Raw genomic sequence first — 25,550 nt, 5'->3', positions numbered from 1 at the left:
CCAATATATTGAAAAATTGCACAGTGCTAAAACAGACCATAAACATCATGATAGGTAAAGGTAAAGGTACCCTGCCCGAACGGGCCAGTCTTGACAGACTCTGGGGTTTGTGCGCCCATCTCACATCTATAGGCCGGGGGCCAGCGCTGTCCGGAGACACTTCCGGGTCACGTGGCCAGCGTGACAAAGCTGCATCTGGCGAGCCAGCGCAGCACACGGAACGCCGTTTACCTTCCCGCTGGTAAGCGGTACCTATTTATCTACTTGCACCCGGGGGTGCTTTCGAACTGCTAGGTTGGCAGGCGCTGGGACCGAGCAGCGGGAGCGCACCCCGCCGCGGGAATTCGAACCGCCGACCTTTCGATCGGCAAGCCCTAGGCGCTGAGGCTTTTACCCACAGCGCCACCCGCGTCCCTGCGCCACCCGCGTCCCTAACATCATGATATTAACATGCAATGATTAGCAAGCAAGCAATGTAGTAGCGCAAGCCATAAATGTTCTCATATACATGCGGAAGGCAATTTGTGGGCTTTTACTTCTTACCCTCCAAGGTACCTGGTTGATCTTGTAACACAACTGACTTAGTTTATTTTATTTTCATCACCCTCTTTCTTCTGGATGGCTGTGGAATGTTGCCATTCACAAGCAGCAGAGAAGCAAAAAGCTGGGAGAGGAGGGAGAGAGTTAGGAGTGGGGAGTAGAAAGCGCTGAAAACCCACCAAAATCAGCCCTAAAATAAGTCTTGACAATAACATAGCTGCCACTTTGTGAGTTGTCTTTATATATAATATACCGTATTTTTCGCTCTCCAGGTCGCACCAGACAATAAGACGCACCTAGTTTGGGGGGGAGGAAACAAGAAAAAAATAATTCTCTAGCTGTTCTGGCTTCTGGGATAGCCGCTGAAGCCTCTCCCGGGCAGCGGGATGAAGGCTCCCCCTGCCCGGAAGAGGCTGCCCGCGGGTAAGCTGCCCTCTGTACCTACCCCCATCTCCCACAAGAACCGCACGCTCTTTAAAGGGAGTGCGCTTCTTGGGGGCTTTTCTGGGAGGTGGGGGAAGGGACAGAGTTGCACGTTCTGTCCCTTCCCCCCACTTCCCGCAAGAGGAAGGCAAAGCCTTCGCAGGACAGCAGGGAGCCTTCATCCCGCTGCCCTACGGAGGCTTCACGGGGGCTATCCAGAAGCCAGAATAGCTAGAGGGAGCGCTGCACAGCGCTCCCTCCATCTGGTCTATCTTTGCGCGAAGCCTCCGCAGGGCACGGGGAGCCTTCATCCCGGTGCCCTGCGGAGGCTTCGCGGGCTGTCCCAGAAGCCAGAACAGCGAGACGGAGCACTGCGCAGCGCTGCCTCTCTCTATTCTGGCTTCTGGCTTAGCTGCGCAGCCTGCATTCGCTCCATAAGACGCACACACATTTTCCCTTACTTTTTAGGAGGGAAAATGTGTGTCTTATAGAGCGAAAAATACGGTAAACCTTATTGCATATTTCACCCTGCACCTATTGCAAGATTGTTGAGCGGGGTTTTAATTAGAAACAAATTGCTGCAACATCTGGGGACTGGTTGTGTGTGTGTTGTTGTTGTTGGGGGGGGGGTTGTGGCAGTCTGCTGCCTGAACTCTTCTTCAGTCTCTCTCAGCTCACACCATTCATGAGAGAAGAACCTTAACACGGTTATACTTGACCCAGCCCACTTACAGCTATGATAAATGTGTGTATTTGCTTTTTTAAAAAAATGCTTCAAATGGCATGGAAAGTAATTCATTTAAAAAGAAGTGATTCCACACCTAGCATCCACTGCCTTCCTTTCGAAGATCGATGCTGGACAGAGGAGGGCATTTGGGATGTGGGTTGTCACCTTATTAAATATCTCATCAAGCATGAGTTTTTCTCTCCCTTCCTTTTTTTTGCAAGCTGCAAAGCTGATTTCTCTCCCACTGTTCCCCTCCCTTGCCCTTCTTGTTCCTATGGTAACCATGCGCTCTCTGTCTTCACAGAGAAGTACTGAAGCTGGTAGAGGCTGAGAAGTCCCAGCAGCTTGCCGTCTTGCAAGAAGAGAACATTAAACTTGCCGAGGAGCTTGGCAAAGGGGAAGTCACCAGTCACCAGAAGGTATGTCCTTTCACGTTGACTTTCCAGGGGTGGAGTTTGCTATAAGTGAGTTTTTAAGAGCTAGCCATGCTCTTCCATTCGTGTGTGTGTGTGTGTGTGTGTGTGAGAGAGAGAGAGAGAGAGAGAGAGATTTCTGCACATGCTGATGATTGAGGGAAATTGTCTTTCAGGGTATAAATGCCAGGAAAGCAGCAGCAGCAACAAGGCAACGAGAACTTAAAATGAATTCAGTGTTTATTGTGGGGTGATCTCTTGTGGGCGGCTGAAGTCCACCCTGACAGGAAAGCCAGTCTTATCTCCAAGGTGCTACGTTTGTGGCTCTTCCATTGGGTTTCAAAGCATTTGAGCATAATATCTTCAAAGATATCCAAGAAAGGGGAAAAATGCTAACAATGCCCAACAAATCCTTTGCAGGAGAGTGGAGGTTTGATGGAAAGAAGTGTTGATTGTTAGCAGGGGTCTACATCTATTGGCTTTAGAGATTGGTCAACCTTTCTGTCAGTGGCTTTCCTTACATTAATATCTCTATAATGGGGTTTTTGTCACAGTGACCTTCTGAAGCTGCCTGCTGAACCCCCCTCCCCCCCCCCGCTCCCAAACCAACAACACACCCCAGCACTAATTTGTAAAAGGGATGTTTGAGCAAGTGAGCAAAACTGTTTTTAAGTATTGAAAGCTGTGTTTGATGATTCTGAACTGGAATATGTGCAAATGAGATTCATTGTGCTTGCTGTGAGATTTGCTTGGGATAGATGTATGGTCATTTAGTAGCTGTTTAAAATCTATTTCATACCATTTATTGACATATACATATAGTATGGGCCTTTCATGCACAATCTCTGTTGAAATGAATGGGAGTTGGCCAGGATCACACACTTGGTGCTGACTCAAGGGATCTGTATTCTGCTTCAGCCTTTGCACATCACACACAAGCAACTTTCAGCTAACTTCTAAGTCAGGGATCTAAGAAAAACTCTGCAATGGCCCCAACACCTTAGAGAGCATATTATGTTCACATCATCTGTCATCATCTTTTCACCCTTCTCCTCATTGGGTAGTAAGTGCATTCATTGCAAAGGTAACAAGACGATCCAAAACCTGTAGTCAGAACCAAGTATCTGGGTACATCTACTTAATATTTTTCTAATTTTGCCACATGCATCATGTTTTGAAGTAATTTGCAATCGTATATTGATTTGGGTTAGAGTTTTTGTGCGAGAGGAATGAGTAGGAGACAAGCATGGATTCTTCTACAAGCTTTTATTTGCAAATATGAGGACTAGGAACTTGGTTATTCAAAAGAGAAGCAGATGTCCTCAGCAACCTGGGGATATGCAGAATGCCCAAGCTTTGTCATTAGTATCGCTTTGGGCTTGAAAACTATATCAGCAGTAGTTGAGAAGAAAACTATATCAGCAGTAGCTGAGAAGAAACTGGGACACTGAGGAGGCAGAGAGCCCGGGCATTACATTTCAGCCTCTTACAGCAATTCTTGTCCTTTTGTCTCTTGGGAAAACCTGCAGGGGTCCCTGGACTAATTAATGTGAACTAAAATAGTATGTAGACCTTATTGCAAGCACAGGCTCCGATGCTGGACGTGTGCCAACAAAGCACTCTGGGTATGGCTTGCAGACATACATTTTTTAAAAAATTGAATTTTAAATTTGATTTGTAAGCAACTTTAAAATGTTGGATAAAGAGGGGGCACTAATAATGGGTGTCTGCCCAAGGCATGGTAGTCATGGAGCTAAATACGTGATAAAGCCTAGTGTAGCTAATTAGCCCAGATCAGCCACTTCTGCAAGGCATCCCAATGCTCGCTTGCAATACAGGAGCACCGCCAGCCCAGCAGAAGCGAGTAGCTTACCAAGTTGGTGGGTAAGGATTGCTGAAGTGGAGGCAGCCTAAATTTACCTCTCTAACTTCTTAAAATTCAAAATCACACCAGGAAGCCCAATTTGCCAGTCCCTTCTCCTGCACAGGCCCTCTTGCAACAAAAAGAAGTTGAAGATTCCACCTAAACATTAGGAAGAACTTCCTGACAGTAAGAGCTGTTCGACAGTGGAATTTGCTGCCAAGGAGTGTGGTGGAGTCTCCTTCTTTGGAGGTCTTTAAGCAGAGGCTTGACAACCATATGTCAGGAGTGCTCTGATGGTGTTTCCTGCTAGGCAGGGGGTTGGACTCGATGGCCCTTGTGGTCTCTTCCAACTCTAGGATTCTATGATTCTATGATTCTACCTTGCAGGTATTTTTGATTGGTACTGCTATGATAACAATATAAATTCTGGCCAGTATCTGTTAGTGAATCTGTATATGCCTGAGGCATTTTGCAGATTTAATTGGTATTGTTTCATCAGTGTTTTATATTAACATCTGAAGTTTGTGTATTTGAGTAGAGGAAATATGGGTGTTCTCTTCATGACTGCTTAAGTAATTAGCTGCTTTGTAATTAATTAAAGGATATTCAATCATATATTAGACCCTTACCTTGGGGAAATTTTCTGACTTGCAGTATTTCAAATCTTCATGTGGCAGCCCTTAATTTAAAATTAGGAAGTCTTATTACTTAAAAAAATTAACCGTCCATTCTACGTATTTTTTTCTGAAAGAATTTCCCATAATCCATTTGGTCCTGCTGGGACCAATTGCATATGCAATTTTTTTTCAGTTGATGGGGGCAGGGAGAAGGGCTACTGCCAGAAATTCTCAGCAAGAAGCAAAGGTCTTTTCTTGGATATATTAAAAATAAATTGTAAAATAAGTATGTCATATTCAGAGCTTTTGTGGTGGTTATTTATATCACATAATATGTAGAGATGTGGTGTTCCTAAGGAGTAAGTACATGTAGTCTGGCTGCACCATTTGAGTGCGAGAGGGAGTTGATACTTTCTCATCAAACACTGTGCACAGCAGACCTGTTCCTCCATGAATACTGACCCAGCTCTAGGGCATTATAAAGATTTTCAGACTGTGGTGAGGTTAAACTGGCAGATTATTATTATTATAGTTAGTAATTTATTAATATTCTTCCACACAAGTGCATCAGAGGCAATGTACAGTAGAAAGAGGAAAACAAATACATGTTTTTTTAAATCAAAAGAGTGCAAAATAGACACCCATGGCAGAGAACCGTTCATCTAGCTGGGAAAACCCATTGGAACAATTGTCTTCAGAAGGTGCAGAGGGGGTACCTGTCATCTCACAACATTCCTCAGTTCTGAGGAAATCTGCTGTCCAGAGGAGATCTCTGAGGGCTCTCCGTGACAAGCTATTGCCAAAGATGCCCCTTGAAGTCAATTGGGGTGGGGGCATGGCAGTGGTGGGTGGAGCAACAAATGTGAATTTTACCTTTTTGCAGTAGGTTACATCTCTGCAGCTTGCAGGAAGGAGATTTCATGGGCTGCCCTTGTTTACTTCCGATTTAAGCCCTTGTATCCTCCATCCTTCAGAACAAAGGCACTTTCCCTTCCAAATTCTTCTCCTTCCACCTCTGGAGTTTCAGTTTTCTTGCCTCTACAGCAAGGCTCTACAGCAAGCCTTGAAATTGAGAGCAGTAGCATGTGCAGCCTGCCTGTGCGGGGGAGGCAGATGAGCTGTCCTCTGGAGCTGTCACTGAAAATAGCTATATTAGACTTCAAGCACATTCTCGGCACAATATGATGTCTGTTCTAGGCCAAACCTCCCATGGTTTGCACTTTCCTTCTCTCTCTTGTGGGAGAGAGAGAGAGAGAGAGAGAGAGAGCGCATCAGCCTCTCTTGGGAACTGAGGGCCAAAGCTCAGAGCTGAGAGACATGGAGGGGAATGGCTATAGCTGGGGAGATCTGGGGGCCAGGGGAGTTCTGGGGGCCAGGCTGGCTGCTGTTGTGGGATTAAAAGGGGCAGAGGAGGACTCTCCTGTCAGGATTCAACAAATCCCTCTGGGCAAAGAGAGCATGTGAAGAGGGGAGAAAGAGTTGGGGAAGAGACAGCGTTGCCTCATGCGCCTGCTGAAAATAAAAAAATTCTGTGAAAATGGCTTAAGTTGCAGAGGATCCCCCCTTTTTTCACCTCTGGAGAGAAGACAATCTGTAAATTAGGCAAAGTTGCAGAATGTTTGAATTAGAAGATAGCACTGTTTGATTCTTAAATGGTAAATGAGACTGATTTTCTCTTTCAGCTGGACGAAGAGAGATCTGTCCTTAATAACCAGTTGCTAGAGATGAAAAAGAGGTAAGCTTTCTCACGGGGGGGGGGGTGTTTGGGTGTGTGTACCTACAGACAATTGGGAAAAATAGGACTAAATAAACCCACAGTGAAGCTTTTTGATTCCATCTACCCTTCTTTAGTTGAAATAACCCAGGACTGCACACTTCAGCTGTTGACAATGCATGTGGAATACTAAATACATGCAAAAAGTTTCATCCTTCTCATCACTAAAATTTGTGTGAAAAGGCTTGACCTTAAGAAGCATTTAACATTGCTTAATCTAGCATGTACCATACTCTGTTAGATGTTCCCTTCTATTCTCTGCATTTCAGCACCTAGATAATTGTGCCATTTTTAGCACTAGATTATTGAATTGCTTTAACAGATCTGGAAACTGCGCAAAGCCTCCCCGTGGGTCAGCTTCAAAAGTCTTCATTAAGTGGTTTTGTCAAAATATTGCTAAACTCTACACCCACTGCAGGCAAATAACTCTCTCAGTTTGACTTTCAACCTCCCCACCCCAATGGCACATTTGTCCATTGTCTCTTTAGACAGACAGAGGCCAACAACTTATAAAACTTATAAACATCTTAACATTGGCATTTTAACACCTTCAGGGGATAACTAATTTAGAAAAAAGCATCCTAGCAAACATAAATATTCTGGATCGAAAATATAATGGATAGAAACATGAATGAGTTTTATTTCTGAAGTATGCTTACAGGGTGCCTTGTAGTTTATGTAACTTTGTAGTGATTGAGACAGTTAAATTAACCAGGGACTTTCCAAACAGTTCATTTTCAAGGCTCAGGAATTAGCAGTAGGTTTTCTGCCTAACCTCTCAGGTTTTGTGATGCAAAAACAAGAGATCTTTGGTCAGTTGATATAGAGAGACCTCTTGGAGTGAGCAGTCTTGCCCATCACCCTTTCACCCACAATAATTCTTCTTCTCCTGCCCCCAAAATTGTCTTTGTGAAAGTAGGTATTAGAACAGCCTTTTCCAAGCTGGTGCCCTCTGGATATTTTGGACTACAACTTCCATCTGCCCCAGCCAGCGCAGCCAAGGGTCAGCAACAGGGAGCAGAGCAGCCCTCAGGGTACTGGGAGGGTGAGAGGTGAGGTGGCAGCGAGGTTGGTACCATCGGAGCCCCTGGGGCGCTCCCCCCCCCGGCTTTGCCCCTTTCCCTCTCTCCCTGGGTAAGCCAAAGTGACGCACGTGGTGGGAGGTCAGCTAAGTGCCACTGACTCCTATTGGTTGTAGTTCAAAACCTCTGGAGGGCACGAGGTTGATGAAGGCGGAGTTAGAGAATTTTGGGACTCTAGCTAAAAGGGGGCTCAGTGTTGCTTCAGCTCATTAGATCCATTGTGGATTTGCTAACTGTCTGACTTGTCTCTGAGCCTGCGCTATTTTCTCAATACTCATTTCACTCCTCTCTCTCCCCTTTCCTACCCTTGCTTCCTTTGCTATATCTGTGTGTCTTTAATGGTAAGACTAAAGAAAGTCTATCCACGTTACAATAAATAACTTTTTTTTCCTCGCCAATAAAAATTGTTGTACATATTTTTCGGCTGCCTTTTTGTTTCCTTAGTGTCTTGCTTTTTTGTTTCGCTTTTTGTTTCGTAAAATACTCAGCAGTATTAAATCTTTTATTTTTTTTTTTACAACAACAACAGAATCCACTTCAGTGCAAATTTAGTTCTTCCTTTACTGTATTTTGCATTTCTCTTCCATGTTTCTAACATGTGGTTCTTGTTATCTTGCATTTTTAAAGCTTGCCCAGTATCACATTAAGGTACTTGCTTCATTATTTGAATTTCTTGGTTTCTTTGGTGGCAAGCGAAGAATCTGGGTGTGCTTCTAGCTGGGGGTTATTGGAGTCACCCACGGGGTCTATTTAGTAGCTGCTTCTGGGCAGAAACCACGAAGAATGTCTCCTGCACAAATCTACTTCACTCGGTGGAGCAAATCCCATTCATTTCAGTGGAACTTGCTCAGGAGATGCTTCTGGTGGGGTGAGCCCCTTGCAACCTTAAATGTCACTAAAAAAAATTGGTACAAAACATGGGAATTACTGTACAAAATGGTCATGAGCCCTGCCCTAATAAACCCAATTGGAAACTGTTGTTAAATGGGTCTTTTGAGCCATGAAATTATACTTTTCAAGTTGATAATAACTGTGCTCCCATCCTACAAGAAAACGGATGAGGTTTTTCAGCATGACTGAGCTTTCAAATTGCTGGATGTGGGTGTATACATACATACACATACACACAACTACATAGAAATATATATAGTTTGTCATTCAAAGCACATCTTCCAATTTAACCATAGAATGGCCACATTTTTTTAACCCAAGGATAAATATTGGCAGAGGTTTTCCAAGCATTTTGGTGCCAAGGCAGAATTTCCAAAAGACTATTTTCCCTTATGTTAGTAAAAACATAATAACATGATTATTTGCTGTGCCTTACCTTACTGCGGCCAGGGGTGGACTGTCTTATTTTGCCTGATGCTAAGATGGGACGCAGGTGGCGCTCTGGGTTAAACCACAGCGCCTAGGACTTGCCGATCAGAAGGTCGGCGGTTCGAATCCCCACAACGGGGTGAGCTCCCGTTGCTCAGTCCCTGCTCCTACCTACCTAGCAGTTCGAAAGCACACTAAAAGTGCAAGTAGATAAATAGGTACCGCTCTGACGGGAAGGTAAACGGCGTTTCCGTGCGCTGCTCTAGTTCGCCAGAAGCGGCTTAGTAATGCTGGCCACATGACCCGGAAGCTGTACGCCAGCTCCCTCGGCCAATAAAGCGAGATGAGCGCCGCAACCCCAGAGTCGGCCACGACTGGACCTAATGGTCGGGGGTCCCTTGACCTTTACCTTTAAGAGCCCCATGGTTCTGGGCCTCTGTTATGTATCATGGGGGTTCTGTGCTGGCAGATCCAGTTGAAGTGTTTGGAGGTGTATGCAAGAGGCATTTTTCAAAGTCAAGGTGGAAGGGAACGAATGTGAGAGGTGTCTGAGAAGAAAGGGCATTTGAAATGTGTATATATTAGGCCTGTCACCTGATTTAAAATACTTTACCTAATTAATTATATGGGTTCTAGTTAATTGCTTAAATTTTCATATGTGTAAAGAAATGCTCTGATGCAGAAAGCATGCTTTTTAGATGATATGTGCATGCATTGTAGCTGTACATCATCTTAGAAAAGGCATATATTCGCCCTTGTCTCTCACATTAGAGAGAGACCCTCAGTTAGGATGGTACTTGCCACTTAAAAGTAGTTGTATTATAAATAATAATATAAATTTTTATATGTGTGTGTGTGTGCACCTTTTTAGTCTGTCCACAGTTTTTAACTGACTAAGCACTGCAGCCCAAGTAATTACTGGCCATGTGCTTTCCCACTTGCAGAAGGGCTTGTGAAATGTGGAAGTGTGGAATGTCACTGGCCAGAAGAACAGTTTGTATGATAAGCTGTGAACACCTCCAAAATTAGGTGCATTTCTCACACACACACATAAACACAATGTTTTCTGTCTAGTGCAAAGACTGGCATCTTAATAATCCTGGCTCTTCTTTTCTGCTTTTCAATCAAGTTCCTAGTCCCCATGGTTGTCAGGAGAAGCTAATACTCTTCTCTGTGTCCTCCTGCCATTTCCTTTCTTCTCAAATTGTGTAAGCCAGTGCAAAAATGATGCAAAACTAGCCCAATATTGTGAATATAACTTGCTTTTTATGTGTGCAGAGTTTACTTATATGGACACACTTTTACTTACATTCAAGCACATACCCTGAATGCACACAGTTATACCCAGTGATGCACAGACGACCCCAATAATTATGCAAGGCATGCTGCTGTTAGTTTTAGCAGACCAGTGGTCAATGCTTGACATATAGGAGCCGCCACTCATGTGCTCAACAAGCATTCTGCAGAATCAAAGGCAGACTTAAATGCCATGGAGCTTTTCTGGAACAAAAGACAGCCTTTCTGATATTTAGAAGAGACACTCTGGGCAGCTGTTCGGGGCTGTGGCTTGATTCTGTTCAATTCCTTTTCTGTCTTACAAAACAACAACCCTGACCCAGCTGTGGTGTGTGCCTTCATGTCTGTACATCCCAGATTCTCCAGTTGCTGCTTCCATGACTAAGACTAAACATCTGCATAACTTCAGATAGAATTCTGTGATGTATTATCACTGTTGTTTGTTTGTTTGCTTTTGCCATATTTCTTGGGCTCCTGCAAGGACTGTGCTGTATTTCACCCGCTGGTTATCGTGGTTCTCACTAACTGTAGATACCATGGACACTTAACAACCTTTGGTTTAGGGCTATTGATTATCCCTTTCTTCAGTTTGCATTTTGCTCCATCTGGATGTGCATGAGATACTCTCTTGCTCTCTCTTTCTCTGGCTACCTCTGCTCGATTTTAGTTTCCTCCAATAGCAATTGTTGGCGGTCTTTAAAAACAAGAACAAAAAACAGGCCTACTCTCCCAGTAAAAGGATTGAACCAATTCGTAGTGTCTCCCATTCAGGCCCTATTTAAATAAGTAGGAATTGCACAGTAGCATCCCGCTATTTTCATTGCGGCTCTTAGAGGCCTTGTTTTCTGTGACTGCCTTCAGAAAAGTAACAGGGCCCTGCTGGTCATCTGCTGAGGGCCCAGTATGAACCCATTGACACGAGCCCCCTTGGCTCTTCCCCATTGCAGCCTTCTTAGCAGTTCACCTGCCTCTTCCTCTGGCCCCCTCAGCCGTGGGGATGAGAGGCGGCAGGAGCAGAGGCCGCTGCCTGTCAGCCGATTAGGCAAGCAGGTGGCAGAAAGGAAGCAGGAGGAAGAGCAGCAGCCAGGAGCAGCCCAAGCCATTTTGCTGCCTGAGGCAAAGGGCAAGGTGGTGCATTCCCCATTCTGTGCACAAAACCCGGCTAGACTGGTAGTTGGCTCTTACTTCAGCATTCATGGTGGAACCGCAGAGCAGCAAGCTAGCTTAGGGGCCGCTGGGCAGACCACATGGCACACATTTAAAGCCACCCCCCACCCCCCCAGCAAATGCCTCACTCTGCCTCCTGGAAGGGCCAGTCCTGGCAGCAGCAGTTGCTCGCTGTGGTGGTGAGAAGGCCAATGAAGGAGCCCTGCGGAGTCAGCTTGAATTGTCGGGGAAAAGAGAGAAGGGGCCCTTAATGACCCTGGCCTGTGGCCTTCTGAAGACAGTAGTCAAGGGGGCTGTCAGACTTGCCACGAAGGGCAGGGCCCACTGTGATTCACGCGCTGAGTCAGTGATGCAGAAGTATTGGAAGGCCAAGGCATTTAAATTCTTGTGTTTCAAGTGTCTTAAGAAATCTGAAGGCAACTTTCTTTTCTTCACCAGTTCCCTGTTTAGTGGCAGCTCCCTTAGTAAACTTAGGCTACGTCAAGTGCTTGTGCCTGGATTTTCAGACTGCCTTCTTCATCTTTAAAAGTTCCTTATCAAAACTAGTGGATGTCAAATGCTTAAGAAGAAAGTCTTAAAAGCCTCAGCTGCCAAGCCTTTCCTGAATTACCACCACCACCACCACCATCCAAATGCTACAAAACCAATTTTAAGATGCAGGCAAATGTAAATAGCTTCCAGCCGCACAGCTGGGCAAGTGTGTTCTGAAGGCCCCTCAGCCAACTCCTTGGTGGAGTTTTTTCCATAGCCATCTATCATGCTATTTGCTTAGGAAGCCACTTGTTGCGATGCAAGCAAAAAATAGAGGTGTTTAGTGTTTTTATATGCTGAATAATAATAGTTTACAACCCTTTGAACTGTACATTTGTGTTTTAGTTTGTTACAGACCAACCAACCCTCTGTTAATACGCTCCCAGTTACTCTGGGTCAAAAAGTGCATTCTCTGGAAATGTGGATGTTAACAGAAATTAGTGAGGACCAGTTGATAAGTCCAGCTTCACCACTGCTTTGCATGACAGCTGTGTACCTGAGCTTTGCATGCACTTTTCGTTGCTTGTTAATAATGGTTCCAAGAAGTAACAAAAGTCTGAAATTAGGCTCACTCTATGCGACCTTACCCCTCCTTTTCAGTTTTCTATCTTCCAATCCTATTAACATTTTTCTTTAAATTCAAATGGATACAATGATATGCAGATTCTGGCATGAATCTACATAGGTAAAACTTTTCACTTTATTTCTACTGCTGTAAAATCCCAAATAATTTTGCCAAGTATTAAATCTCAGTAAGCAAACTGAAACTTCTGATAAGAACCTTTTCTACTTCTATAATAGTTTTAAAAAATCCACCTCTTCCCCCCGCCCAACTTGGCCTTTTAAGCAATACTAATGGAGCAAGTCTTCACCTAACTCATGAAACCGTTTGACTCTCTCTTTTAGAGAATCTGACTTAAAAAAAGAAATTGATGAAGAGAGAACATCCTTGCAGAAATCCATCAGTATTACTAGTGCCTTGATCACAGAGAAAGATGAAGAACTGGAAAAGCTCAGAAATGAGGTACTATTTTTAGAAGCACCGTCTGCTGACTTTTAGCTGGTTTGCAAAATATACCCTTCAATTCGGGTGATGAGGTCGGCTGGTATGGGATAAGACATGTAAAAATACAGTCTAAAAAACCTTTCAAATACAGTGGTACCTTGGTTTATGAACTTAATCCATTCCGGAAGTCTGTTCTTAAACCAAAGTGTTCTTAAACCAAGGCGAGCTTTCCCATAGAAATTAATGCAAAATGGTTTAATCCGTTCCAGACTTTTTAAAAACAACCCCTAAATCAGCAATTTAACATTAATTTTACTATCTAACGAGACCATTTATCCATATAATGAAAACAATGATCAATGTACTGTACTATAAAATAAATAAAACAATATTGTAGATGATAAAAATGAAAATTAAAAAAATTTCTTACCTGCACTGATGAGAGTCATTGTTTGGTTGGAGGGCTTTTATCCATTTCTGCAATCACTCAATCAATCAGTAGCTGAACTGGGTTCCACACAGTTCCCCCCCCCACGCTGCTGTGGGAAATGCTCCCTAGAGCGTGCGTCTCCCACAGCAGCTGGGGGGTGAGGAGTTGCACGCCTGCCAACCAGCTGGCTGGCGGGCACGCAGCTTGCCTCCCTCACGGCTGTGGGAAATGCTCTCCTTCCGCAGCAGCAAAGTCCATTGCCCACATACATGCGCCGGGTTCTGCCCAACTTTGGGTGAAGGAGGCCTGGCATGCGCTCACTACATCATGCGGCGAGAGGAGGCCCAGTGGGGTCCGTCACAGCTGGGGAGGGCCCGTCACAGGTATGAGTAGGCCTGGCAGGGCTCAGCGCAGCCACTGCCCTACCCAAGAAGTGTGCAGAAACACCCAGTCAGGCAATTCTAAATTTTCTTGTGCAAATCTGAGGCATCAAAGAATATTCATAAAAGTCTAAGCTCCTGAAACACCTGAAGGAGCGTTATACCTGAAAGATGGTCTCCACCCCCATCGTTCAGCCCGGACACTGAGATCCAGCGCTGAGGGCCTTCTGGCAGTTCCCTCATTGCGAGAATGAGGTTACAGAGAACCTTCTCGATAGTGGCGCCTGCCCTGTGGAACGCCCTCCCACCAGATGTCAAGGAAATAAGCATCTATCCTATTTTTAAAAGACATCTGAAGGCAGCCCTGTTTAGGGAAGTTTTTAATATTTAATGCTGTATTGTTTTTAACACTTGATTGGGAGCCGCCCAGAGTGGCTGGGGAAACTCAGCCAGATGGGAAGGAAATAAATAATAATTTATTATTAATAATAAAAACAACAACACCCTTACTAACATGCTGAAAAAGAAATGAAAGCGATTGTAAATTCTCAGCACACACTTTTCAATACTTCTGGTGTATAACTTTTTTATGTAGTTTCCTTGTGCAGTGTTCAAATTTTGCTCAAATCTGAGGGATCAGAAGTATGTATATATTCCTCAGTTCAGGTGCATTCTGTAAATATTTATGCGCACAACCAGGGAAAAAAAAAGGAGCGCAGAGGAATTTGTGGGCATGGAAAGGGAAGTAGCAGAAAGTGATTATGGATCCTGAAAGGTTCCCCTCCAAAGAATGTGGCCCTCGGGCTGAAAAGGATTCCCTCCCCTGAGCCGCCGCATCCTCTCTTTGTTTAACTTTTGCAGGTGACCGTGCTCCGTGGAGAGAATGCCACTGCGAGGAATTTGCATTCCGTAGTTCAGTCTCTGGAGTCTGATAAGCTGAAACTTGAACTAAAAGTAAAGAACCTGGAGCAGAAGCTCCGAGAGAGCCAGAAACAGCCACGTGGCTCCTCAGGTAAAACCAGCTCTGGTCTGCTTGCTGTATCTTTGCTGTGCAGCTCGCTGAAAGTGAGTTGGCTGCAGGGTATATGGCACCTCAGATCCCATCGGATGACAGAGTTAAGTCCCTTCATGTGGTGGTAAAAACCTGCATCACTTAAGTGACTTATTAGTTCAGTTAAGGGTGAGATGCCACATTACGTAGGTGATTGGTGTTACCATCACTGGATTCCAGCAGCAAAAGAATCCTAAATAACTGTCTTATATTCTGTAGTACTCAGATATGTTTCTGTGTCTTTGGAAACAAAGTAGGAGAAGCCCTTTGGGGTTGTAGCTCTTCAGAGCCCCTTTGAACCTAATATTGCACTCAACAGTGAGAATGTTACCACATGGTAGTAGTTCAACAGCTTGAGTGGATGTGTAATTTATAGACCTGAATTCCCTTCCCTCCCAGATGTCCACTCTGCAACCATGACCATCTCCTGTTCTAACTGGAGAGCGAACACAGATTACCATTCTCCCAAGGGTTGCCACAGTGGGCATGTAATCACGGAATAAACTGCTCAGAATGTATGGTTGTCACATGTGGTGACAATCCTCTTACTCTGTACATTTGCGCCTATTGGCATAATGATATTGCTGGTCAGTTCCCTGCCTTAGAAAAGTGGGGCTACTTCAGTTGTTCATGCATGGATTTTCAAACAATAGGTTTGCAGGCATTTGGTTTCAGATTTATAACTTGCAGGCTTTAAAACTCTGGAACCTGAAATAATGGTCCCCATATTCATTTATCAAAGCATCCTCAGAAATAAGCAAGGCATTTCAATAGTCAGAGACTTTGATTATCAGTTTAATGCTGATATTGCCATACTGTTAAGTAGCATGAGACTCCATGCACCTAGTAAATTCATTTAACAGAGAGATGGGATGATATGGTTTCAGATAATTGGGGAGGAGTATTTTTCCTCATATTGCCATGCAATGCATCACTCCTGTTGCATGTCTGTGTTTAAGTCCTTTCACCACCACACCACCCACCATGTAATATGCTCTGCAGTACTAACCTGTAGACCATCAAGAGTATCACTTGCAGCCGGAACTGTTTTCTGGTTCAACCATGTTCCTTTTGCAAAATCCCTCCAACTTTGCTGCATTTGCTCCTTTGTTAAAAGGAATATGGGATTTGTGTGTGGTTTAAACTGGTGCTTTTACTTTTCCTTGAACAAGCAATTTCACTTATAACAAAATTTGTATTTTATTTATTGTTAACTCACTCTAGTAAGCTAATCACTTTGAGATCTGATTATGATTTCAAAATACTTTGAAAAATAAGTCGCAGAATGCAGCATTTTATAGCTGAGGAATCAAATAAAAGCATATGGAGCACCAGGTTTAAAAAAGATCTAAAATAAAACCTTGTAAGGTCTTTACATGGTTCAATAAAGATGGCAGAGTATTCCCTGGTCACCTCAGACATCACTTCCGAAGGCAAGAGATTTGGAGCAGGGTTTTCAAACATTGTCCTAATATGTGGGCAGGTTCTTGCAGAACCAAGTATCCTAGTCCCTTCATGCCATTTTGAGCTTTAAAGGTAAGAATGAGGAGCTTGAAATGTGCTCAGAACCAGACCAGTAACCCACGCTACAGTTTCAAAGCAGGCATGAAGATTTTGTGTAGCCTCCAGGGGCAGTCTTAGGTACAGCTCACTACATTACTCCAATCTGGAAGTTTTAATCAGAGTATAGATATGAGGCCAGATTTCCTTTTCTTTCTCTCCCTCTCTCATATCTCTCCATTTCCCCACCCCCCTGGTTCTCTCCTAAATTCCAGTTGTATCAGCACATAAGTAATGATTATTTGCTGGAAATATTTTCATAAGTGTTTTTTTCTTCTACTTTTCTAAGATGACACAGCCAGTGATGCCCTCCAGGATGAAAATAACCAAGAAAGCCAGGTATTTCTTATACCCTCTTGGCCCCATGCAGAAATAGACAGCTACAAAGCAGCATTTCACGGGTTGGTTACACGTACGATTAACATGGGATGACTCCTACCTCATTTGTTTCTCATGGGGGGGGGGAGAGAAATGATGTCTTAATTTGCGTAAAGAAAAGCAACCTGTGAAAGAGCAATTGGTAGGGCAGCATCCCAGAGATGGTGGTGCCTGTCTGGCTGAGGGAAGGATGAGCCCCTGGTGGGGGTGAATAAGGTATGACTGGATGTAGGAGCTGCTCAGATGTACTTAATTTCTGGTAGTGGAACCACGTCTCTTCCCTTCCGACCCTTCTCTGGGCCCAGTGACTTAATCTATGTCTCAGGAGTAAGAGCTGGGCCTAACATCAGCAGTGAGATTTGTCGTTTCTCAGATCAGAAAGTATTTGAGTAGAATTATTGCATTATCAGACATTAGAAATTGCCTCCAAAACCTAATAATAATAATAATAATAATAATAATAATAATAATAATAATAATTTATTTATTTATTTATTTATTTATTTATTTATTTATATCCCGCCCATCTGGCTGGGCGGCTTCCAACAAAATGTTAAAATACAGTAATGCATCAAACATTAAAAGCTTCCCTGAACACGGCTGCCTTCAGATGTCTAAAAGTCTTGTAGTTGTTGTTCTTTTTGACACCTGATGGGAGGGCGTTCCACAGGGCGGGTGCCACTTCCAAGAAGGCTCTCTGCCTGGTTCCCTGTAACTTGGCTTCTCGCAGTGAGGGAACCACCAGAAGGCCCTCAGCGCTGGACCTCAGTGTCCGGGTAGAACATATCCATATCAGTTTCTAATCCTGCCCCATAATATGCAAAATCACTGCACCCTGATTCCTTTTGTGATGGATCCTTTCCACCCATACTGGAATGGGGAGGGTCCGCAGCTCAGCAACAGACCACTTTGTGGCATGGAGAAGGTCCCTGCACCCATCATTGGCTTAGGCTCTGGAGAGCTGCCTCAAATCAGAGCAGACTGACTACCAAGCATCTGTCTTGGGTAAAAGGCAGTGAGTAGGCCTGGGTGATATAGTGACATATTGCCCAGGACCAGTATGAGGGCCAGACTGCGATGGTGGCTTCACTCAGTGGTATATGGCTGGTGAAACTGCCGCTGCTCCTGAGCCCCTCCAGCACCCAGCACAGCAAAGGAGAAACAAGCTGTAACCGGGTGCTGGAGGGACTCAGGAGCCATGGCGGTTTCACCAGCGATATACCACTGAGTGAAACCGACATCATGGTTGGTCCCTCATACCAGCGCAGAGGGAGAATCAAGCTGCATCGGTGAGGCTCCAATACAGCCTGTTCCTCCCTATGTGTCGTTAAACTGCTTGGCTGAGGAGAGCCAGCTGTCCTCTCCTCACTGGCTCTCCTCAGCCAAGAAGTTTTATGGAGCCCCGGACCCGCCACCAGCTCACACGATACATTGGTGGGGTAGGGGCGCTCCTTCACTGCTCCCACTCCCCAGCTGCTAGTGCGCAAGCGGGAGAAGGACTGGGGTTCCCTCAGCTGGGTGGGGGGCAAGCAAGCGGCCTCTTTCTCCAAGGAGAAGGAGGTTGCTTGCCTGCTCCCTTCCCATTGCCAGCAAAGGGAGCCTGTCCGGACTCCCTCCATCTTGGGGCATGGTCTGGCTCACTCGGCTGTCAGGCGGGAGCCTCCCCACAAGCTGAGCAGCGGACCTAGGCCAGCTGCATTGGCCCCGACCTGCAAGACTCGGGTGAAAGAGCCTCAGCTCCTGTGGTGAGAGCTGTGGCAGTTTACCCAGCACCTCAAGGGATGGGGCCAATGCAGCTTTTTCTCAGCATTGCCAAACCACAATGTTTGACTGGTGATGCACCACAGCGTTAAAAACCTGATATCACCCAGCCTAGTGAAGAGTTTCATTAGGAACTGATAGCTACCAGCTCAGCAGATTTTACAGGCTTCTTTTTTTGGATACAGCAAGAGTGACTGTATCCCACTGTCTCCCTCACTCACACACCCCCCACCCACAAAGGCCGACATGCACACACAGACTCAGGGCTCACACACACCCTCCAACATTTCTCTGGTGAAAATAGGGACATCCCATTCCATATAATCTTACTGGGTTGCCCCAGCCTCTCCGGGCAGCTTCCCATATATATAAAAACATTAAACATTAAAAAAAACTCTTCCTTATACAGGATTGCCTTCAGCTTGGGGGGTCACATATCTCCCTGCCCTCCAACATTTCTCCAATGAAAATAGGGACATCCCAAGGAAAAGTGGGACATTCCGGGATAAAATCAGAAACCGGAGCAGCTTCTCTAAGTCAGGGACATCCCTGGAAAATAGGAACACTTTGAGGGTCTGACACACCACACAAGAAGAATGAAAACACACACAAATAAACCGATACACAATGGTCTCCTGCTGACTCAGGGACAAAGAGCACACTCGTCCCCATTGGTGTGGAACCGTTACAGAAGCCCAGCTCTGGAGAGCAGAAAGAGAGGCTCCTGCCCTGGCCCTCCTGAAATCCCTGGAAAGCCCCTTTTCCAGGCTGCAGCTTCATCACCCAAACTGGGGTAAAAGGTTGGAAGGGCAAGCTTAGATATTGTATCTGCCGGGACTTCTTCAGTGTAATACACTTCACATAGGCTTAATTATAACTATAGTATAATTAACATACTAATGCTTGCTTGCTTTTTCTTCCCCCCACCTTCCCTTGCTTTCATCTGCCTCTGGGAACGTTTTTCTCCAATCAGCATATGGTTTGTTTCCACTTTCTCTCCTTTTTTAAATAGCTTTGTCAGTTTCAAGCTTTTTGCTGTGGGCAGTTCTCACTGTCTTATCCCCATAGTTCTCCTCTGCTTTGCCTTCTGTAAGAGGAATAGTCCTCTCTTTAGTGCAAAGAGACAGGGGGTGCTAGCTATTCGAGCTTAGGGGCACAGGCCCATGGCACAAGGTTGCAGAAAAACAGCATACACTAATTGATATGGATAGATGCATATTTAGGGCCACTTTCAGGGTGTGTGTGGGGGGTAAACCCCAGCTCTTGCTTCCAGAGCTTACCCTGAGCTATGGATTTTCTAGACCCAGTGCAGGTGGCTGCAGTCTCACTGGTACTGCACTTTGCAGTGCACCCAGTGGTCCTGCAGAGCAGCATAAACTCTATATAAAACAGCCCAGAGAGACAGGATCCATGCAGAAGATCCAGGGTTTTGTTCTCCTGGACCACCCCTTGATTGTACCCAAGTAAAGGAGGAAACCTGCACTATTCTGGGAACTTTTACATGAATAAATTGGCACCTGTCCTAGAAGGATGCCCTGGGTGTTGTGAGCCAGCCTTTTGGATACTGAACCACCAGGGTTAACTATTAAGGAAATCTGCCAGAGGACAGTACTTGGGGGTGTCATATATTCAAAGAGATATCATGGGGGGGGGGAGACCCATCGGAATAAACAAGGGGCAGTTTTTTAAAAAATATTGGGAATTCTCCGACACAAAAAGATTGCAGCTTTGGGGGCTTTTAATTTAAGCAAATGGATTTTTTGGCCCCAAAACAAAAATTAGTCATTTTTTAAAAAAAAATATAAATTACCTTCTTAAAGCCAAGTTTTGACTGCTTTTAATGCTTTCCTGCTGTGATGCCAAAAGCCTTGTTCTGCCCCACAAGGACTCCAGGTACACACACACACACACACACTTTTCTGTTTTTTTCTGGGTGCTCCCACAGGTCTTCTGATGCGAAACACTTTTCTTTTTGCCCCCAAAGCATCCCAGTAATTAAAAAAAAATCATTTACATTTTTCTTTTCTATTTTGCTGAGTGCTCCCATAGTTTATTTGATGCCAAAAGGTTTTTTTTTTTTTTGTGGCTCGCCAGTCATACAAAAATTAAAATTGGCCACATCCACTTTTACACTTCAGCTCTCAGGATTGTTGGTCAATGCTGCTTATGGCCCAAAAAGGTTTAGCTAGCCCTGGTTTAAAGACAAGGTGACTAACAGAAGATGTGACAGAGGTCTGTAAGTTTATGTATGTTGTGGAAAGAGTGAATAAATAGTGTGTGGGGAAAGGGATCCTCCGTGGTCCATAAGATTTGAATATGGGGTAACCCAATAAAATGAATTGGCAGTATCATAGAATCATAGAATCCTAGAGTTGGAAGAGACCACAAGGGCCATCAAGTGCAACCCCCTGCCAAGCAGATTCGGAACAGACAAAAGAAATTACATCACACACTGCAGAATTTATGGAATTCACTAAAGCAAGACACAGTGGTTGTCAGTGACTTGGGTGACTAGAGAGATTTGTGAAGAGCAGGAGCAGCTCCTTGTCATGGTGGCTCCATGGAGTCTCTGTGTCCCCGGCTGCTGCCTTCATCCCCTGCTGATGTCCTTCTCAGAGGCATCTGGTTCTCTAAGCATATGGAGTGTATACTGGAAGGTTTGATCAAGTCCCTCTCCAAAGACTCCCAAGTGAGCTTAGCTATCACAGGATAAGTTGACAGGTCTCCTTAGAAAAGACCCAGAAGCAGACAACCAAAATGTTCCAGGGGGCTGGAAAAATTCCCCTTTATGAAAGGTTTTTCGTTTGGTTTAGAAACAAGGGAGGGAGCACAATAGGGGAGTATAAAATTTTGCATAGTGTTGAGAAAATGGAAACAGAATCTGTCATGATACTAGAAACAGGTCATCAGAGCAAAACATGTTTATCTAAGAGAATTGCTATCCTGTGCATTACGGTTTTCCAGCTCTGACAATTCACTCCTCTACATACCATGAGGTTTATTAATATTTGTTTAATGCTTAAAAGTGTTCTATGTTTAAAAATAAAAGTTACAAGCATTCTATCTATGTATAAATTAAGTCAGCACAATTTCTTTCTGTGCCCAGTTTCTGCCCTATTCATTGCTTACATCACATGCTGTGTTTTTTAAAACCTTCAGCTTAAATATTCTGAGTTTATAATCCTGTCTCTTCTTTCTTCCACCATGTACCCTTCAGATTGACTTTCTAAATTCAGTGATCGTGGATCTTCAAAGGAAAAATGAAGAACTGAAATTGAAAGTGGAAATGATGTCTGAGGCAGCACTCAACGGCAATGAGGAAGAAGCTATTAATTACGACAGGTTGGTTACTTACAATATCAGCTGGAAATCTTGGTAGCATTTTAGAATTGAGGCTGTTGAACTGGCCTCATCAAATGCCAGCCAGAAATTCCTGAAGTATTACTGTGGTTTTCAAACTGTATACTTGCAAGTAACCCTATTGAAGAACCTTGGGACTGCAGAGGATCCTGGCCCATCTGCAGAGTGCACACTCCGTTCATGGGGCTCACAGAGTGAGCATTTTAGCCCTCCCCATGGCCACTAGGTCAATTGAGAGATGACCTCAGACACCCCTGCACCACACAGTTATGGTGGGCAGGCTATCTTTGGGGAGTTATTTCACCAGTATGGACCTTCTAATTGACAAACACTTGGTAAGCTTCTGAGGAACCTCTGAGTGCCCAGAAAGGATTTTTAAATGCTATGTTTATGTCACCACTAATTCACATCATGCACCTTTATTTACTGTTCATCTTTACTAAGCTGAGTGTCATGACTAAGCCACTGCTTTCATGCTGCCAGTGTGGATAGAGCTTTGACTTCCTCCAGCCCAGTGAATTTGATTCCAACATACAGATGGCAGGAAGTGAGTTAACAGCTACCCCATCTGAGACTCGCTGAAACTTTGACCCACAATTGTCAAGGATATAGACAAGTTAAGATTTTAACCCTGTTTCTCTTTAGTGCATGACTCCCAGACTAGTCAAGGACACAGGACAATCCTCTTTTAAATTAGTCTAAAACCTTGGTGTGAATTTCAAACTGTTTATATCTCTATTCCCCCCCCCCCCCGCAAATACGTTGAGATATGAGAAATCTCTGCAGTTCACAACAAGCAGTAATGTATTTCTGTGTAGGTTTCCAAGGTAAAGTGTGGAAAGCTTCTGCAAAAGGCAGATGATCTTGCCTGCTGGCCCAAACCCTCCCAAATCAGTACAAAAGCAGGGAGTGTTTTGATCTGAAGGCAGCCCTCTTGAGGGAAGTTTTTAATATTTAATGGGGTGTTGTTTTTAACACTCAATTGGGAGCCGCCCAGAGTGGCTGGGGAAACTCAGCCAGATGGGTGGGGTATTAATAATAATAATAATAATAATAATAATAATAATAATAATAATAATAATTATTATTATTATTATTATTATTATTATTATTATTATTATTATTATTATTATTATTATATTTCCTATAGATTTCCTGTCTCTTTGGAATCACTGTTCTCCATAAAAACATAATGAAATTCTAGTCTTACTTATCAAATTTTGATCTTGGCAGTGAGGAAGAAAACCAAATCAAGAAGAAGCCTCGCCTTTTCTGTGACATTTGTGACTGTTTTGATCTCCATGACACTGAAGATTGTCCGACTCAAGCACAGGCGTTAGACGAACCTCCGCATTCGACTTACCATGGCAGCCGAAAGGAAGAGCGCCCCTATTGCGAAATCTGCGAAGTGTTTGGGCACTGGGCTACAAATTGCAATGACGATGAGACCTTCTGATGCAGGAGAGGACCAGGGAAAAGAAACTTTGCTCTGTGCATTAGTCGGACCGTGCCCACCCCCAGCCATTGAGGGGCTGATGGCGCCGGAAAGAAAAGGGCAGCCACCCTTGCCCTCCCCAACCTCTTCACAACCAACAGACATAGAGATATTTTGGTCTTCCATAGCAAAATAACTTTATACTGCCCTAAGTTAAATGAAAATAGAAATAAATAATTTACTAGGCAGATTGCTGCCATTTTCTTTTCCAACTTCTGGGTTTGCATTATCTTTAAAGAGGAACTTCCCATATGTCATGTTGTTTAGCTGTAAGGGGGAAACAGCAACACTCTAGTTATGTTTTAGCTTGTTTAAAGACCTTAAAATTATGCTGTTAATTTTCATATTTGCACTATGCTCTTAAAGCTGCAGTTGTACGTTTTTAGATTTTGTAAAGTTTTCAACACTGGAATGAGTTAAGAGATGAGCTCTTCTTTATTATTTTCAACTGCTCAGTTATCTCTTGTTCAAAGAATATGTGAGCTCTGGTGCACTACCTAGAGATCAGTAGTGCCTTTATTTCAGCAAGATTTCTTAATGGTGTGAAATTTTGTTTAGAAAAATATCATGAAGCAGGTAAGCCAACAAGCTCCTGTGCAGAAACTTTTTATAACAAAGCCTCTAAGCTGCGCACATGGACGGACCTCCCTTTCCACGTTCTTTCAGCTTCTGTAGAGTTGTACATAATAAGTACATATATAAATATATTTAAGAAAAAGGTTTATATTTTGAAAAATTCTTGTTGTCTTTAGTGCTTCTTTTCATCTGAACTCCTCAGAGGACCTTTGTGCACAGCACAGTCACTTGATTTAATAACTTTAGATAGCCTCAATCTTGGGAGATTTTTTCTGACTGAGTTTATTTTGTGTGTGTTTGCAAAAAAAGAAAAAAAATCAGCAAATTTGTATCCTGTAAAAGGTTTTTATTAAAGCCCATTCACAAATCAAGACTTTTTAAATGAACAAATAATTTATTTATTTCCCCCTTGGTCTGAATTTAGTTCCAGATGAATGTAAAACAGAAAATTCAATATTTAAGAATTATGGATTTTCTAAGAAGCAAAAAAAAAACCTTATATGAAATGAAGAAAATGTAAAACCAACAGGCTTGTGCTGTTATGGGTGAAATCGTGCCATGCATTGAAGTGGATGTAAAATTTCTGATGGAGTTAATGCTGTGGGTCACTGAACCCAAGTCAAGGTGACACCACTTAAGCTGGTTTAGGTCTCTCTTCTTTTGAATGTCTCAAAAACAAATGTAAAAAAGAGAAGCTATATGCTCTTGTATAACTTTGTGTGTATGTGTGTGTAAATATATATATATATATATATATATATATATATATATATATGCGCACCTCTGATGTATTTTTCCTCCAGATTACAGACAATATTTGGCATATGAGTACAATTTAATGTAATTGTTGGAAATTTGGAGTAATGAATGTATAAAAGGGTTAGGGAAAAAAGCAGGGAAATCAGTATTAAACTAAACGGAGTGTACTGTAGCTTTAATAAAACGGTTATTCTCTCGTCACCTGTGTTGTTTTTCTTTTTCTTTGAGATTACAAAACCCAGAATGCCAAACTGCTTACAAGCCATTTAGGCATATAACTGGGTAAGTAAACAAATAAAAATGCTGCACTGCACAGGTTGAACTGGGACCATGCCCACGAAAGTGTTAAGTCGGCTCTGTGACAGGTTCTGCTCTTTTTGTTTGTCGTCATCACTTAATGCTAAACATGTTTTTATCATCTTATTAGGGTGCAATGGTTTTTCATCAGGTTTGCTAAGGGAAATTTGGGTGTGAGAAGCAAGTGTTCTTTCTTGTGTCTCAGGCAGGTGTAGGTAGCCAGGTGCCTTCTAGATGTTGTTGGACTCCCAACTCCCAGCAAAATCTGGATAGTCCCAGATCAGTTATCCCTGCTCTAAGACAAACCTTTGAGAGTTTTAAACTGCAGTCCTATACACACTTACCTGGAAGTGAGCCCCATTAATGCAGTAGCACTTCCTTCTGAGTAGACATGCATCAGATTGCACTCATAAGAGGTGGGAAGAGAGAGGTGGGAAGCTAGCCGCTGAAGGTTCCAGTAGGAGCAAGAAATACCATGATGTGAACCCTTTATAAGACATCTGTACCTAGAATCGGGAAAATGTTTGCCTGCTCCACTACCTGATGACTTCCCAAAAGTAGGCCTATATCATCCCTTCCCCTACAATGCACATGTTGACACCATTTATGACTCAGGCATTCTATCCAGGCCCACCAATGTTCCCAGCCCTTATTTTATGGATATACCAAACCAGTGTATCTTCTTGGCACTGCCTTAGACAATTTATCATACTTCTGTATCTGTTTAATAGCAGGTAACTGCA

The 25,550-nt window shown here is 43.6% G+C and overlaps 1 protein-coding gene across 15 annotated transcripts in view; it reads left to right on the top strand.

Moving 5' to 3' along the window:
* CLIP1 (CAP-Gly domain containing linker protein 1) overlaps positions 1–24,711 on the top strand; it is a 111,917-nt gene extending 87,206 nt beyond the window's left edge. For 12 of the 15 annotated variants that reach the window (XM_082203767.1, XM_082203757.1, XM_082203768.1 and 9 more), the window contains 8 exons: positions 1,995–2,109; positions 6,267–6,319; positions 8,068–8,088; positions 12,661–12,778; positions 14,432–14,582; positions 16,471–16,520; positions 21,538–21,662; positions 22,914–24,711. In XM_082203767.1, coding sequence (XP_082059893.1) covers positions 1,995–2,109; positions 6,267–6,319; positions 8,068–8,088; positions 12,661–12,778; positions 14,432–14,582; positions 16,471–16,520; positions 21,538–21,662; positions 22,914–23,136 — 856 coding nt within the window. In that variant the 3' untranslated portion in view covers positions 23,137–24,711. The remainder of the gene's footprint in view (positions 1–1,994; positions 2,110–6,266; positions 6,320–8,067; positions 8,089–12,660; positions 12,779–14,431; positions 14,583–16,470; positions 16,521–21,537; positions 21,663–22,913) is intronic. The other 3 variants (XM_082203762.1, XM_082203761.1, XM_082203766.1) reach the window with 1 other exon arrangement.
* Positions 24,712–25,550: the final 839 nt, after the last annotated feature.

The sequence above is a fragment of the Podarcis vaucheri genome (assembly GCF_965113315.1).
Source record: "Podarcis vaucheri genome assembly, chromosome: 16".
Taxonomy (NCBI): domain Eukaryota; kingdom Metazoa; phylum Chordata; class Lepidosauria; order Squamata; family Lacertidae; genus Podarcis; species Podarcis vaucheri.
This window is presented reverse-complemented; position numbering and strand designations above follow the sequence as displayed.